At 41.7% G+C, this 18,031-nt stretch overlaps 1 protein-coding gene across 1 annotated transcript in view; it reads left to right on the top strand.

Annotated features, from left to right (window-relative positions):
- The window catches only part of EFCAB6 (EF-hand calcium binding domain 6), a 206,828-nt gene that overhangs the window by 64,977 nt on the left and 123,820 nt on the right, over positions 1 to 18,031 (top strand). The window contains exons 9-10 of the mRNA XM_045866745.2: positions 13,390 to 13,500; positions 15,917 to 16,022. Of these exons, the coding sequence (XP_045722701.2) occupies positions 13,390 to 13,500; positions 15,917 to 16,022 (217 nt within the window). The remainder of the gene's footprint in view (positions 1 to 13,389; positions 13,501 to 15,916; positions 16,023 to 18,031) is intronic.

Genomic DNA, 18,031 nt, shown 5'->3' on the forward strand with positions numbered 1-18,031 from the left:
GCAGACTGGTCCATCTGCACGATGGCATATTTCTCTGCAGTAGGAGGCGATGAGCTTTCGATGCAGACAACACGGATGAATCTCAGAGACATTCGAAAGAACCAGTCTCAAAGGCTGCTACTCTAGGATTCTGTTTATATGACATGCAGGAAAAGGCAAAACAATAGGATCAAAAAAGAGGTCGGTGGTCTCCCGGACTCAGGGTGGGGCAGGCCTGACTCCAGAGGGGCAGCACGGGGAAGGCTGTGGGGTGATGATGCTGTTCTGCATCCTGTGTGTGGTGGCGGCGACGTGAATCTGCACATGGGTTAAAACTCGTGAAAGTAAAAAAAAAACTCATGAAAGTCTACACCAAAAGTAAAAAGTTCATTTTAGTGCATCTTAATTTGAGAAATAAAATTTAAAAATACATCCTTTTTAAAAGAAAATGGCAGACAACATAGGAAAGAATAAAGCAGGAAGTAAAATAAAATCTAAACCCTCATAATAAAATGGTTGGAGAAATTATTCTTACTATCCAATCCAAGATTGGATAGTATAGGGAGAAAAAAAAGGCATCTTTTTGAGTTTGTTGTTTTTAAAAAAATACTGAAGATCTAGGGCCTAAATTAAACACCCTAACATCTTGGTAATAAGGCATAAAATCTTGACCAAAATAATATTTTAGAGACCTTAAAAAGCCATTTTCCATATATATTTATATTTTGATGTAATGGTAGACTTTAATTGAACAGCTAACTTGACCTTTTATTGCTAACGTGCTGTGCTTTTCAATGTTGCCTAGCCTTTTATATAAAGTACATCTGTTAAAAATAAAATTAGTGTTTAAACATGAAGAGTGATGTTTGAGTGAGAGCTGAGGGGATGGAGTAAATGCAGTGACTTGCTATGACTTGTGTATTCACCAGAGATACTTGCTCATCCATCATGCGAGCAGGTTCTCACTCAGAAACATCTCCTGGTGAGAATTTTCCCACTCACCCCAGTAACATTAGCAGCCCAACAGAAGCTATACAAGCAGAAACAATAAGGCATTTAGGCCAAATTACATTAAGTGTAGAAGCAATACCCAGTGGTGTGTTTTCAGTTATTGTCCAAACCTCTTTAACCCACATGTCTAGGATCTCTTCCATCTGTGTGACATTCTGGAAAAGACAAAACAATAGGAATGGAAGAGAGATCAGTAATTGCCAGGACTAGGGGCAGAGGAGGGTGTGACTCCAGAGGGCAGCACAGGGGAGCTTTTGGGGGTAAGGGAGCTGTTCTGTATCCTACCATGGTCGTCTTAACCTCCGACATACATTGGTCAGGGTTCAGGCAGAAAGCAGATGGACATGAGTTTATTGAAGGACCTTTACACATGTGAGGGCAAGATTAAATGAAATCAGTAGATGGGGAAGCATTTTTCTCTCTTAGGCCTGAAGGGGTAGGAGAGGGAGCAGTTACTGAAAGGAGCAAGACAGATAGCTAAAGCGGAGGTCACCGGAGAGCAGATAAGGTCTAAGGTAGAAGAACATGGCCATGGCCACGTGGCAGCCCAGCAGGGAGGGGGCTGGGGGAATAATTAGCCCACCTTCTCTCCTCTTGCCTTCCAATCCCCTGAGGTACCCAATCTTCATTTCACAGGATCTCAGTGCTTGATGGTCACCTCTTTATTGGGCTGCCTGAACTGGCTCAAGGCACAGTGCGTCCTGTAGAACAGCACCCTAACCCCTGGGGATTGCCTCTCAGCTGATTGTAGATGAGTCATCAGCAAGCTACCAACCGTTCTATCAAGTCTGTTCTGGTGATGGGATATGTGGTGAGACCAGCATGTTCTGTGGCTCTGGGGTTATTGCCACACCATCACCACCATCAGATGAGTCCCTTAGTTCACTTCTGTGATGCGCAGGACACCCAGGTGATGCCTAAAGCATTCTGGAGGTCCACAGATGATGGTAAGTGGCAGAAGCGTTTCAGGCAGGCAAGGCAAATTTGTATCTGGAATATGTATTGAGACAAATCACTGCTCCCTCCATGTTGAAAGAGGTCCAATGGAGTCTTTGCCAGGTGACTGGGAATCCCACCTGGAGAAAGGAGCCATGAAAGGGCTCAGTGTGGGCCTCTGCCATTTGCAGCCTGGGTACTTAGCTGGGCAGTAGCCAGCTCAGCTTTAGTGATGAGAAGTCCCTGTTTTCAAACCAATGCAAAGCGTCCGTTCCTCTCTCCATGACCACTTTTGTATGGAAGCCCATGAACAAACACCAGGTTGCCTGGGCAAAGTGACTGACCAGCACCTTCAGGGCAGGTCACCTTTCCTCCTGATAATCTGTGTGGATGCTTACCAGTGGGCACTTACATGGGACATAAATACCTTTATAAGCTGTGCTTCTTTTCTGTGATGAGACAAAAATTTACACTATAGCCTGAGCCTTGCAAATTGTTTCTTACTCAGTGCCTCACTCAGAGCTGCTGGGTTACCCAAGAACAGCAGAGCAGATCAGAATAGCAGGACAAAATTGTCTCCAAAATCCAGAGACACCCTTCAAGCATATGAATCTTTTTCTGTGATAGGCAGCAAAAGGCTAATTAATCGGTCTTTCACTTTAGAGGGACGAATAGTCCCTCTAAAGCATACCATAGACATGCCTCTGGATTCCCTGGAAACTTTATCAGACTGGAAGACCCTTGAAATTCCGTGAGGTTTATCTTCTCTGCCTTTCTGAGGCCTCTGGGATATTTGTTATTTCATTCTTAGTAGATCCAGTTAATATAATATCATGCAGTGGGCCAGTGTGATTGTTCTAGCATACCAGAACAATCCATAGCTACTTAATGGGGCACCTGGGTAGCTCAGTCCGTTGAGTGTCCAACTCTTGATTTCGGCTCAAGTCATGATCTCGGGGTTGTGAGATCAAGGCCCACGTTGGGCTCTGCACTCAGTGCAGAATCTGCTTAAGATTCTCTCATCTCCCTCTGCCCCTCGTCCCTGCTTGCTCACTCTAAATAAATAAATAAATATCTAAAAAAAAAAAAATACCTGTAGGACCTTCTGGGCAAGCCTTGGTCAGAGTTCCTTCACATTATAATATGGCAGGAAGCAGATGAGTTGACATAGTCTTGAGATAAGATTTGGAGGTACACTAATCTCCCTGCCATGTAAAGGGAAACTGTTGAAAAGGAAATTGAAATGTTAGCATTTGATATGTCTAGAGCTACATACCAGATGCCAGGGGCTGTGTTGATTTGCATGTGTGATTGGCATCATCACTTGATTAAATTTGCAATAATCCACAGTCATTTTCAAATAGCCAAGTAACTTTTGCACTGGGACACAGTGATTTAGATGGAATATGGTAGAAGTCAACCTCTTGCCCTCATCTTTTATTCTTTGATGCACTCCAGGGAGGTGGTAAGCTTTTTAAATCCTCTGCTAAAGTGTTGAGTTTTCCACTTGGTCCTTCCTATCATCATAGCCCCTTATTTCATGGATCAAAAGACAAATGTGAGAATTCTGCAGTGACTAAGAATAATTATTTCCATTATGTATTCTGAGCCTGGAGAAGTAACCACAGGATGAGCCTGTATCCTTACCGGACCCACTACAACATGGACTTGGGCTTCATCTCTCGTCCATAAGCCTCCACTGTGACCCAGCAGACTGTGCTGGCACTTTGGCCCTCCATGGATTATCATTAGTTCAGAGCCACTATCTAATAACCCTGAGTGGTCTAGGTATTTCCTTTCCCTTCGTGCATAGTCATTGTGGTAAATGGCTGAAGGATCTTCTGGGCAAGGTTTGAGGGAAGATTCTCAGTATATGCATATGGCTATATTGTAGGGTTGCTCCTAAAAGATATCCAGATTCCCCCTTAATTAAGGGGCTCTGGGTCTGTGAATTGGTTTTGGTCTGTGACCTGAGCAACAGGTCATGAATTCCCATTTTAAACGACTGAAGTCAGGCTTCTGCCCATCAGAGCTAGAATTTTCCGTGTATTCTGAAAATATCAGGCAGCACCTTGGTCTTTCCTAAGGACCTTGTGTTCAGTTAGCTAGCGCCAGAAACCCTTGTGGGCTGAAACACCTGATTATGCTCTAGCTTATTGTGGTGAGTACTCCCAAGGTGTACTATAGAAGGAAGTTTCCCAACTGCCAACTATGAGGACATCTCATGGCTGTTAATATGTTAGCACAACATCATGAATATCCATGAGGGGAATATGTGGGATGTTGCAAACTTATTTTGTTTGCAGAATGACGCTGCCCTAGATGGTCATATGAGTGATGTGCATAACTCACTTCTGTGTTCGCACTGCCACCAGACCACTTCAGGCCCTCACCTCCTCTCTCCTGGATGCGTAGTTCTGAATTCCCATATCACGGCACCCTGGAATGGGATGATGGATTGTGTAGTGTGGAATGTGCTACAAGTGATGTGTCATTTACTAATAATAAAGTTAAAATGTGCAAGTGATTTTGTTTTCTGGTAAAGTACAGCGGTTGTCCCTCAGTTAATGCCACCTTCAGTTACTGCATGCCCTTATCTTTGAAGAGAGAAAGGGGCATGCTACAGCTACCATTAGAGCATGCCCATACCTTGGCAGTATGTGGGGATGTTTGTCTGGGACATGGGCAGCAGCAATGTGGACTGGGACTTGGCAAGCCCCTGGCTATTATTTCCTTTTATACACAAGACAGCTTGAGCCTGTATCGCATGCACTTTGCTCAGTCCAACACCTTCCCTCCCTCCTCCAGAGTTTATGTGGCTTTCTGGTGGAATTTTATTATCTTGATCCATTTGCCCTGTGGCCTGTTTCTCTTCGGTGACCTGCAAATCTCGGCCCTATAGCTGCTGTTCTCTCTGTGGCCTCTGGTGGGGCCCCCATAATCTCCCTTCAGAGGATCCTTAGAAATGCAGTCTTGGTGGGCTTGGGGAAGAGGATGCTAAAATCCTTGAATGTGCTCTTTCTTACCAACACATATTATTAGCTCAGAAGCAAATAAACCAATTCTAAATCATGATGCCTGGGGCAAACCTACCCCAGATGAGGCAATCAGGGAAGACTTCTTGGGGAGATGGCATTTAAGATGAGCCCTGCATGAAAGCATCAGGCATGCAGAAAGGAAGTCTGCTTTGTAGCACAAATTTAGAGCACACCAGTCACGTTGTATTTGTTGTGGAAGAGCATTCCAGGCCAACAGACCCATGCAGAGGCCTTCATGGAAGTGGGAGCCTGGTATATTTGAAGATGGGAGGAAGGGAAACAGGTTAGGGACAGAAGTCAAGAGTTTAATACTGGACATGTTAAGTTTGAGATGCCTGTTAGAAATCCAGCTATTGATGTTGAGTAGGCTGTTGGAAGCTCAGAAAAAGAACTCCAGGCTAGAGAAAGAAATATGGGTATCAGCTTTGTACAGATCAATATAGATGCTATCTAAAGCCAGAGAACAGAGGAGGTTGCCAAGAGAGTGCATATGGATAGAGAGGAGAAATGAGAGATGGGGATTTTTAGCATTAGTGATTGGATGGTGGAAGAAGAGTCAGCCAGTGAGGTTGTTCATTTCCCACACTTGTTACATCCTCCTTTTGTCTCTTACCATCACCATCCCCACCTGTTGCAGGTCTGCCCATCTTTTCCGTTCTGATGACTCTCCTCCTGGCTGAGCCTTCTTGGTCCCTCTGGCTAATGGGATTAGTCTCTTCACCCTGTTTCTCTTTGCACCTCCTCCGACAGTACCCACTGGTTGAATGGAATCCAGACTGTTTTGGAACAATGTGACAAATCTGTGTTTTCTTTCCCCTTCTCCATAGATGGAGTCATGTGCTGCTCTAAGTCTCTACCTGGATTCATGGGATGGGAAAGTTGGATGGGAATGCTACTGGGCCCCCAACATCAGAATCCAGAGGGAGAGCTGCCTGAGGGGAAAAAAAAAAGAGAGAGAGAGAGAGCCCCTGGGACATTTTTAAGACTAAAAGACTCAGTTATATCTTTGTGACCTTTGGATAATGTTCACTCATGTGATTTCTTAGAAAATTGGCACTGATTTTTCAAAAACCGTTTCATTCATGTGTTTATTCATATTAATTATAAAAGCTGTGCAGGCTCAAACTGGAAAATAGGGGAAGCCATGAAGAAAAAACAAATTACCCATCATTGTAATAGCCAGAGATAACCACTACTGATATTTTAGTATGTTTCCTTCCAGAATTTCTTTGTGTGCACACGTTACGCACACTCCATGCACACTTAACATCGTTGCAGTCACATATAAATTATGGTCTGTTTTCTCACACACAGTATTTTATCAGGAGCCTATTTTATGTTGTTGGAAAACCTTTGAAATTAATTTTTAATGGCTGCAGCATGTTTTGTTAACCCTTGAGTCAAAAGTTTAAGCATTTCTAAGGTTTCCATTACATATTGCTCAAATGCACTTCAGGAAGGTGTTAGTTTATTTTTACGAGGGCGGCTTGTGAGAGGCTTTTTGCCAGTATTCCACACTGCCACTTATAGATCCTTGCGAATCTGACAGGTGGAAGCAGAGTTCCTCACTGTTGTTTTGATTTGCAGGTCCTTGGTTGCTGTTGTGCTTGCATATTTTTCATGTTTAAAAGTTTTATGTACTTTCTCTGTGAATAATTATTCATCCGTGACCTTTGACAATCTTCTATGTTTCAAAAATGTTTTACTCCAGTGTAAGTTACTAAAATAAAATTCATTCTCAAGGGCATAGTTTAATGAGTTTGACAGGTGTATCTATTTATCTAACTCCTGCCATAGTCAATATATGGAATACTTCCATGACCCTATAATTCTACTCTTGGCCCTTTGTAACCAACCCCTTCCTTCCCTGACCCTCAGCTCCAGCAACCACTGATCGTTCTCTGTTGTTGTCACTATAGTTTTGACTTTTCTAGGTGTTCTCATGAATGGAATCATACAGGATGGACCCTTTTGTGTTTGACTACTTTCTTCACTTACCATGTTTTTAAGATTCATCCGTCTTGTTGCATATCCCAACATTTCTAATTGCCAAGGAGTGTTCCACCATATTTGTTTACCACAGTTTGTTAATCCATTCACCAGTTGACAAACATTTGGGTAGTTTTCAGTTTGGGGTCATTACAGAAGATACTTTATAAACATTTACATACAATTCTTGGTGTGTATACATGTTTCCATTTCTCTTGGGTGAATACCTAGTAATAAAATTGCTGGATTGTAGGTAGGTTTGAGTGTATATTTAAATTTATAAGACACTGTCAAACTGTTGTCCAAAGTAACTGTACCATTTTGCAGTTCCATCAATAACATATAAGAATTCCAGATACTTTGCATCCTCATTAACGCTTGGTATTGCCAGGCTTCTTAATTTTACCCATCCTAGTAGTGTGTAGAGGTATTTCATTTTGCTTTAATTTGCATTTTCCTGATGACTTACAATATTGAGCCTATTTTCATGCAATTATTGACCATTCATATATATTCTTTTTAAAAGTATATGTACAGATTTTTGGTCCACTATATTGGACTATTTATTTCCCTATTATTGATTTGCCAGAGTTCTTTATATATCCTAGATATGAGTTCTTTGTTAGCTACATATTTTCGCATATTTACTCTCAGTGTGGCTTGCTTTTCTCTTTTCTTAACTCTGTATTTTGAAGTACAAAAGTTTTTAATTTTGATGAAATATGTTTTATCTACTTAAAAATTTGCTATGGGTAATTTTTACGGGAGATCCATTTCTAGTCAATTTTTGTGTATGGTGTGAGGTAAGGGTGGGGATTCACTCTGTTTCTGTCCAGATATCCAGTTGTTCCAGCATCATTTGTTGAAAAGACTGTTATTTCTCTGATGAACAACTTTGCACCTTTGTTGAAAATCATTTGACTATATAAGTGTGAGTAGGTTTCTGGACTCTAGTCTCTTCCATTAATCTATAGGTTTATTCTCACATCAATACCACACTATCTTGACTACTGTAGCTAAATAGTTAAGTCTTTTTTTTTTTAATATTTTATTTATTTATTTGACAGAGAGAGACATAGCAAGAGCGGGAACACAAGCAGGGAGAGTGGGAGAGGGAGAAGCAGGCTTCCCGCGGAGCAGGGAGCCTGATGCGGGGCTCGATCCCAGGACCCTGGGATCATGCCCTGAGCTGAAGGCAGATGCTTAATGACTTAGCCACCCAGGCACCCCGCTAAATAGTTAAGTCTTGAAATTAGGTTGTGCAAGTCCTCCAGACTTGTTCTTCTCTTTCAAAATTGTTTGACTATTCTAGAGTCTTCACCTTTCTATACATTTTAGAATCAGTTTCTCAATGTTAAAAAAAAGCCTGTTAGGAATTTGATTGTGAATACAGTGGGGAGAATTGCCACTTTAACCATATTCAGTTTTCTATTCCATGGACATGGTATATCTATATCTTTCCATTTATTTAGGTGCTTAATTTACATTATATTTAGTAGTCATATGTCCTTAAGCTCCTTTTGGTTCTGACACTTTCTCAGACTTTCCTTGTTTTTTAATGACCTTGCCAGTTTTGAGGATTATTGGTCAGATATTTTATAGAGTGTCCCTCAACTGGGATTTGACTGATTAGACTGGGGTAATGTGTTTTTGGAAGACCACAGAGGTAAAGTATCATTCTTGTCACATCCTATCAAGGGTGCATAGTATCAATATGACTTGTCACCATTGAGGTTGACCTTGATCATGTGGCTTAAGATAGTGTCCTTTTATTTTCAAAGATTTTATTTATTTGACAGAGAGAGACACAGAGAAAGAGGGAACACAAGCAGAGGGAGTGGGAGAGGGAGAAGCAGGCTTCCCGCGGAGCGGGGAGCCCGATGCGGGACTCGATCCCAGGACCCTGGGATCATGACCTGAGCTGAAGGCAGACACTTAACCATCTGAGCCACCCAGGCGCCCCAGTGTCCTTTTATTTTCAACCTGTATGTGTCTTTATATTAAATGTGCCTTTTGGGGTGCCTGGGTGGCTCAGTTGGTTAAGCATCCAACTCTTGACTTGGGTTCAGGTCATGATCTCCACTAAGTGTGGAGCCTGCTTAAGATTTTCTCTCTCCCTATCCCTCTGTCCCTCTCCCCACCACCACTTGCACATTCTCTCTCTCTCTCTCCCTAAAAAAACAAAACAGTAAATTTGCCTTTTTTGTGAAAGCATAAATTTGGATCTTTTTAAAAAAATCCGATTGTGTTTAGTCCATTAAAGTGTTTAGTCGATTAATATTTAAAGTAATTAATGATATATTTGGATTTGGGCCTCCCATTTGTGTGTGTGTGTGTGTGTGTGTCTGTGTTTTTTTGCTTTCTGCTTGTTTGCTCTTTTTCTTCTTTTCAGATAATTGGAATATTTTTTAGAATTCAGTTTTAATTTTCTTATGGTCTTTTAAGCTATACTTCTTTGTATAATTTTTCATGGGGGTTATAGTATACATCTCTACTGCTCCCAGCCTGCATACAATTAACACTGCACCACTTCACATAAAATGTAGAACCTATGTAAGCAATATGAGTCTGCATTCTGCCCTCTGTGTCCTTTATACTGTGGGTATTATATGTGTTATACTTACCTATGTAATAAACTTCACAAAACAATGTTATTACCTTTTTGCTTTATATAACTATGAATAAATTAAGAAGAGAAAAGGCAAAAAAATTAGCCTTTGTATTTTTTCAAATATTTACCATTTCTGATACTTTCTTCATTCTTTTCTGAGGAGTTGAGGTCTCCATCTGCTATCATTTCCCTTCAGCCTGAAGAACTTCCTTTATCAAGGTGTGCTAAAGATAGATTCCCTTAGCTTTCTTTTATTTAGAAATGTCTTCATTTATCCTTCATTTCTGAGGAATTTTTCTTAGATGAAAAATTCTTGGGTGACTTTTTTTTTTCTTTTAGCACTTCATGATGTTGTTCCACTTCTTTTAGCTTCCATGATTTGGGATGAGAAGTTAAATTGTTGTTCTCCTGCATGTGATGAGTAATTTTTCTCTTGTTGCATTCAAGATTTACTCCTTGAATTTGACTTTGTAATGAGCCTTGGCATGGCCTTTTTCATGTGTATTCTACTTCATTTTTGTTTAACATCTTCAATCTGTAAATGGATATCTTTAATAAAATTTGGGGAAATTTTGGCCTTTCATTCTCTCCTCTCCTCATGTGATTCCAATTGCATGTATGTCAGACTTTTCTCCCTAGTAATGTTCCACTTTCCTGTTTTTTAAAATAGGCTCTAGGGCGCCTGGGTGTCTCAGTTGGTTAAGCGACTGCCTTCGGCTCAGGTCATGATCCTGGAGTCCCGGGATCGAGTCCCACATCGGGCTCCCTGCTCAGCAGAGAGTCTGCTTCTCCCTCTGACCCTCCCCCCTCTCATGCTCTCTCTATTTCATTCAGTCTCTCAAATAAATAAATAAAATCTTTAAAATAAAATAAAATAAAATAAAATAGGCTCTATAATTTTATTTTATTTTTTATCTTATTTATTTTATTTTTTAAATTTTATTTATTTATTTGAGAGAGAGAATGAGATAGAGAGAGAGAGCATGAGAGGGGGGAGGGTCAGAGGGAGAAGCAGACTCCCTGCTGAGCAGGGAGCCCAATGCGGGACTTGATCCCAGGATTCCAAGATCATGACCTGAGCCAAAGGCAGTCGCTTAACCAACTGAGCCACCCAGGCGCCCATTATTTTTATTTTTTAAGACTTATTCATTTGAGAGAGCGCGTGTGCATTCAGCATTTTGAATATTAAATTGTGAAGACTCTAAATTTTGCTATTATTATTTTTTCAATGAATGTTGTTTCTTTTGTTTTAGAGGCAATTATCTTGGTTGGACTCAAACTGCCTATTCTGTTTCTTAGGTGGCAGCTCTGATCTTAGTTCAGATCTTTTGTGTTTAGCTAAGCAATTTTGAGTAGGTTCTGATCATGTGAGATTCAGAGCCAGTCAAAAATGTGGTAGGACAGAATTTGGGGATCCCTCTCTGGTTCTTTCTTTTCTAGGATTTCTTCTTTCTCTCTAGGGTTATGGTTCCCCTGGGTTTGGTCTTCTAGTTTTCCAGGACATACTTTTTTTTTTTTTTTTTTTTTTAACTGATGTGCTTGCCACCGGTCATGCTGCAGTGCCTAGCCCCAGGCTGAAAGCATTGAAAATACTCTTCACAGCTCCACTCCTGTCATCATGGATTCCCTACCAGAGTGTGCCCACTTCTGTTCACTCTGTAGTGCTTTTAGGTAGCTGCGCTTTGTATTATGCCCAGAGCTTATTGTGACTGTCTGCCGGGGGATTGGTCCACTAAGATCTTAACTCCACCATCACTGGAAGAAGAAATCAAGTTTTAGGTTTTTTTACTTAATGTTTTAAGAAAATCACCAATTTGTTATGCATATTTATGATAGATAACTTTGCAAGTCTGTTGTTTGGCTCTTAAATTGTTGTTTCAGTATTTCTGGTATATGGAAATTTTTTATGTTGACGTTATTAACTGGGGAAGTTTATGATTCCCCCTCTTAAATATTGCTTAAAAATCCATTCTTATTCCAATACCAGGTGAATATGTACCTGGATTTTCCTTTTTTAATGGTGCTAGTGTTTATGTTTCACTTCTTCAGCTATTTTGAATTTATTTTAGTATTTCGTATGGAGTGAAGATCTAATTTGATTTTTTTCCCAAGAGAGTAAGGTAATTTCCTAAACATAATATATGAAGCTGATTCAACTTGTAATGGTAGGCAATGTGTTTCTATTATAGAAAATTAATTTCTAACTTGCCAGAATTTAAGGTGAAAATAGATAGTATTAACAAACTCAAAATTGTGGGCAACTGGGGGAAGGCAGGCTGGGAAAAAACAGGAAACTTTGTTTTGTATGGTGAACAGCAGAGCATTAGACCACTGTCCCAGTGTACTTATTGATGCTGCCTGTATACCTAATGAAAATCAATCAATCAACCAATGTCTCTCTCACAAACACATACATGGTGCTAAGAGCAGAAGTAGAAGTAATTACCATTTATCAAGCATTTGCTATAATCACAGTCATGATCAAAATCCTGTGCAAATGTTAAATGCTAATAATATTAATCCTTAGTGGTAAGTGCTATAAGGGAAGGAGGCACAGTGCTATGAGACAGGCTAATAGAGCCCTGGTTATGGAAATCGGAGAAGGCTTCCTTGAGAAAGTAATGAATAAGTTGAACTTGAAAGAGGTGCAGAATGAGCTAAAGCATGGGCAGTGTGGTGGGGAGTGTGGCAATTGGCAAAGGAAGCAGCAAGCATGAGGGACCTAGGACAAGGAAAAGCATAACCCTTCTGAAGAGCTGAAGGGCCAGTATGGCCAGATGACCCCGTGTGTGTGTGTGTGCGTGTGCATGTGTGTGCACGTGTGTGTGTGCGTGCGTACGTGCACGCACGCACACACACACTTACACTTTCTCACGTGGCCCACATCTGATCCACACGAGACCAGATTCCTTACAGCCACTAATTTTAGCTATCCAAACAGGGTAGTCGGTCTTGTGGTGTCTCCCACTTTTGCATCTCTTAGCTGTTGTTTAAGGATCTCAGCCCAGATACTTCTTGCCACCCTGTTATGGAAACGTGGCTGATGCTTAGTGTGTAAGTCACATGGACAGCGGGGAAGGATTTGGGGTTGAACACTTGCTGGTGACCAGTACTATCAGTCCTGAAAATAATTATCAATTATTTTCAACTGCTGCCATAACAAAGTACCACAAGCCTAGGGGAGAAATGGGGGGTCTGTTTCTTGCCTTTTCCAGCTTCTAGAGGCACCTGCGTTCCTGGGCAGGTGGCCCTTCCTGTATCTACTGTCTCCTCTTTGGCCCTTCTCCTGTCCTGCATCTTTTTCTGGATGCAGCTGGGAGAAATGCTCTGATTTTAAGAACTCCTGTGATTAGATTGGCCACATAGTTAAGTTGGGTGCTCTCCCATGTCCGTGTCCACACCCTTAATCACATCTGCAGAGTCCCTTTTTGCCCTCTGAGGTCACACTCACAGATCCCAGGGATTAGGATGTGGACGCCTTCCAGGTCTTTATTCTGCCTCCCACAGTGACTGAGTTCTCCAAATAGTGACTTTGAAAGAATTATTTCGTGGACATGAGAATTTTAATCGAATTCCTTTGTTTCTTCCTTCAACGTATGCTACTGCTAAGGGAATGCAGAGACATGGAGATATAGAATCAGCTTGATTTTCCTTGCTTTTTAAAAGTCAATTTGTAGTACAGTTTTACTAAATTATTTTGTTTACTTTAGATTTGAAACTTCATATAAATTCATTGCTGCCATCTTCAATTCAATATTAAACATCTAATCTGTGCAACATTATAGAAAAAATGTTTAAAATAATTTTTTGTTTTTTTAAATCCAGATTTGGACTTAAAACTACCTCCAAAATCAATTGGAAACAATTTCTAACATCACTTTATGATTCCCAGTGGTTGGAAGTCAATAATACAGTTCCCCTGACAAAAAGAAATAGGTATGTAAAAAAAAATAATAATAAAATAAAAGAACTAAATTTTAGTTACACATATCAGAATCTATAAAAGGTTAGAGAATATCTGAATTGCTTTTTCTTCATTTTTTTAAATGACAAATTCATCTTCATTGGGTAATTATGAACTTTACGTAGTGATTTGCAGATTATCAATTATTTCCCACACCGTATTCTTATATAAAATGGCCTTCAACTATAAGGTGGGTATAATTATTATTTTAAGTTTCTAGATGAAAAAGAATAAGACCATAAGCATCTTAACTAGATCTTCTGCTTAGCGATGGAGGCAGAAATGGAGCTCAAATGTTCTAGGTACACACATCAGTACTGCCAATGCTACATGGAGCTTTCAGTGCAAAATTGTGTATAAGCATGTTCGGTTAAGTGTTCAATAGAGAGGAGCAACCCACATTCACTTGTTTCCCGACCCCTCTCTGCGTGGTGCAGATATCGTGGGTCGGGGATTATTTGCCTTGAGCGCCATTATTTCTGTTTTCATTCTAATGTCTATTATAACTTCAGATTTACATGATCACATAAACTGTGGTGGGGCCCAAAATGTAAAAAAGTACTTAATAATATGACATTTTAGAATTTAGGCTTTTTCTCTAAGACGTATTTTGTTTATGTTGGCGTGTATCCTGCACTGATCGCCTTATATAAATCTTAAAGAAAAATACAGGCTTTATAATCTCGACATGTTCATTGAAAGCACTATGCTCTATTGTAAAGTAAAATATACCACGGAGTTAATTCCCATTTCACCAGGTCCTATTCCTGTCTCAGGGATTTATGAATATTTGATGAACTGCCCTGGTTACCAGCCTTCTAGGTATTTAGAGCTCCCTCCCCGCCCCCTTCACCCCCCACTCCATTCCTGGGATGCAACTCTCTGAGTTTATTTCTTAAGTGAAGTTACTCTGGGTTTTTTTTGTTTTTTTTTTTTTAATGATTCTCTTATCTGAAAGATAGGAAAGAATTAAAATGTGCATTTTATTTACTTTGAAACAGTGAATCTCAACTGGGAGCAATCCCCGCCCCCCCCCCCCAGAGGCCTTTAGCAATTTTAGGAGACATTTTTGGTTGTCATAGCTAGGATGGGGGTGCTACTGATATCTAGTGGGTAGAGGCCAGGGATGCCACTAAACATCCCACGGTGCACGAGACAGTAGCCCCCCCACACACCCCCAAAGAACTACCAGGCCCTAACATCAGTGTTACTATAGAAGGTAATTAATTAGTGCAGAAATTTCCGTTCCTTCCAGTGATCTGTAGAAAAACCAGGCTCCAGTGAGTCACATGAGCAACTCATACTCAGGAGTTCTACTTTATGTGTTTCTTAGAAATGGTAGTAGATGTGTGTGTTTATATGTTTTTGTACAACTAGAAAAAGCTAAGATGGCCATGTGGATGCCGCAATAAAATCCCCCAAACAAATGTGAGAATTGTTCAGCTGGTTCACTATCCTTCTTTATTTAATGGGAAATGTCATCCTGTCTCAAAGAACACTGAAGAGGAGAGGCTGACCAGGGCATCTGTAGATTGGTATCATGGGATCCCTGCAGCCCCCTTCTGATCAGGGTGAAGTTGGCTTTGATCTCCAGAGTGGGTGGTCGGAGGCCTTCAGGAGCACACATGCAGGCTGATGGCCCTGCATTCAGGGGATGGATGGAAGAGGCAAGAAAGGGAGAGGAGTCCGATAATGTAGGTGACCATGGCCATTGTCAACAGGGAAGGGGAGATTGTGAAGGTTGACATTCCCACTACCTTAACATGGGAAGCGTGTGCCCTCAGTTATCATGAGGGTGAGTGTACCTCAACATGCTGCCCATACACACAGGAAAGTGATGGTCTCAGCAGTGGTCGTGCTCTCTTCCCTGGTCTCTCTCTCTCTCTCTCTTTTTTTTAAAAAGAGAGAGAGCGTGAGTGAGTGAGGAGGGGAGGGGTAGAGGGAGAAGGAAAGAGAGAATCCCTTAGCAGGCTCCACACGGGGTTCAAGCTCATGACCGTAAGATCACGACTTGAGCTGAAATCAAGAGTCAGATGCCTAACTGACTGAGCCACCCCGGCGCCCCTTTCCTGGTCTCTTTTGAGACCAAAGACACGGACCGGCAAGATGGCTGGCCACAGTTAGCCCGCATGGGAAGAGGAGAGTGACGGCACAGCAAGGCTAATGGCCTCCACACCCTCTCGCCTGTCAGTCACCGCGCTGCCCGAGCAGCAGTGCCCAAGCACATTACACCTTCAGGAAGAAGAGCCATCCACAAATAGGGCATTATGATAGTTGTCAGGGGCTTTTCTTGTTCTTTTCTTTCTTTCTTTTTTTTTTTTTGCATTAAGAAAGAACAAAGTACAAGAACATAACCTTATTCCTGTTTTTCTCTTCATTCTCCTGTAGCATCACCTCTAGAAATCAATCTCGCAAGGAAAACATTCTCACAAAGTTACCCAGACACAAGGATCACTATACATCGTTGAAGAAAGCACTACTGATCGCCAACACTGTAAGATTTTGGAACCCTTCTCTGGTGAAAACCTCATTGTTTCTCAGAATGCGAGCACTCAGAACAAGGCCAATAAAAGCTGTATATTCATTCATTTATCCAGCCAACAGACATTTTTTGAGCTCCTATTATATGCTAGGAATTATTCTGAGCAGCTGGGGCTATAAGGCCCGACCTCAGGAGTTGGGTGTGTTTGGGGGATCCGATGACATAAAACGTGCTATGCCGCAGTAGGGGAGACGCCAGGGGATGAGAACAGAGTGTGGCAAGGTGTTTAAGGATGCAGTGACTGCCCATCATTCGCTGTTTAACGAGTAATCCCAACCTGTTGAACCTTCCCCACTCCAGGCTAGAGTGTGTGGGTTCATAACAACGTGTAACCCATCCGAGGAAAGTTTTCTTAGATCCAAAGAGCCTATTTCCTGGTTTAATTATACTGCAGAGAGGAGGCTAATTCATGAATTTGTAACTTGCTCGAAATATTGCTCCTGTCCCAATTTAATGTTTATTTTAGAAAGCAGCACTTGGGTACTTTTGAAACATGCAACATTTCCCAAGTTTGTTATTTACTAAGTACATTCAATAACTGAATCTAGGAAATCTGGAGGGGTCCAGTGACTTGCTCTGCCTCAGACTCAAGTACAACTGTGTATAAAAGAGGAGGTGGTTGGCTTCAGCGGCAGCCTTCCTATAAGGCAGCTACAGGGCAGCATTCTGGAGAGGAGCCCATGTGGCCTGGAGGTGGACTGCAAAGTTCAGTGGTTTGCTCTCTGTACTGGAGACTCCTCGCCTCTGTCAATCTAGAATGCCATTGCTTAGGGTTTCTGAGCATAGCGTAGACTCAGAGATTTGGGGTTCTGTTTTCTGCAGGGGAGGGGGCACTTTAGCTAGCCCACTGTTCTAGTTATTCTTTCAACCTATATCACTTGATCTCTTCTACTGAATGAACAATAATATTGCGTGCTTAACGATGTGCCAGGTACTGTCTCAAGTGATTTACTTGTCTTCACTCACTTCAGCCTCTCAGCAGCTCTGTGAGGTAGACACTATAATTATCTCCATTTGATCCTTTCATTTTTGCCCTTATTTGCTGAGGAAAGGGAGCGTCAGTAGTAAGTACCCAGCTTGAGGCTCCCAGCTAGTGAGTGGTGGAGCCAAGACACAAACCAGCTACGCCGGAGAGGCCCACTGCTGCCCTGGGCAGAGCTGCCTGGGAGTGTGCTGGCTGGGCCTCCTCTTAGAGATAAATGAAGGCTTTTGTGTGTTTACCCACCTCAGCACCTAGCGTGGTATATTGAAGCAATTTAATTAAAAATAGTGAAATCTCATCTCCGTTAATGGAGTACTATAATCATGCTAACCACTCCAAATGTTGGACTATTTAACAGTCATTGATGTACTGTTCCACAAACAGAACTGATCAACAAACACGTCATGTGGGTGAGGAATGGAGTGCCTGCCCCACGCTGGGCCTGGCTGTGGGCACTTACACTGAACACATAGATGAGTAATGCAAAGGCCCTGCCAATGATGAGCTCACACTCTGGAGTGTTACATAACAGCAGTGACCATCAGATACCTTAGAGTTGCAGAGTGCATGGTTGCCAAGTGGGACTCCCAACCCCCCCCCCACCATGTGTCTTGGTCTTGGGCACATTCTGAGACCTGGAAGGGGGAGAGCAGAGGGAGAGAGCCAGGAGGAGGCAGGCTGCAGAGGACAACAGTAGGAAGCAGGTCCCTCTCCTGCTGTAGAGAGGGGTGTAGAATTATTACAGGAAAGACTGCTTTAGATCTGCTCCAACTCATACATCCCAAGTAGCTGTATGTGCTACCTCTACACATTGCCACCTTCCCTCTGAGTGGACCTAGTCACCTCCATCACTTACATTTAAACCTGATGTGGTTCCCTTTCTATCACCCAGAAACAATTTGTACCCTGCCTGTTCACCCACTCTTTTTCTCAGTATTATTTGTAACTCACATGAATTTCTAAATAGAAAGTCCAGAAT

Source organism: Mirounga angustirostris, unplaced genomic scaffold (genome assembly GCF_029215605.1).
Source record: "Mirounga angustirostris isolate CCGP_5_RB_7025 unplaced genomic scaffold, mMirAng1.0.hap1 SCAF_5, whole genome shotgun sequence".
Lineage (NCBI taxonomy): Eukaryota > Metazoa > Chordata > Mammalia > Carnivora > Phocidae > Mirounga > Mirounga angustirostris.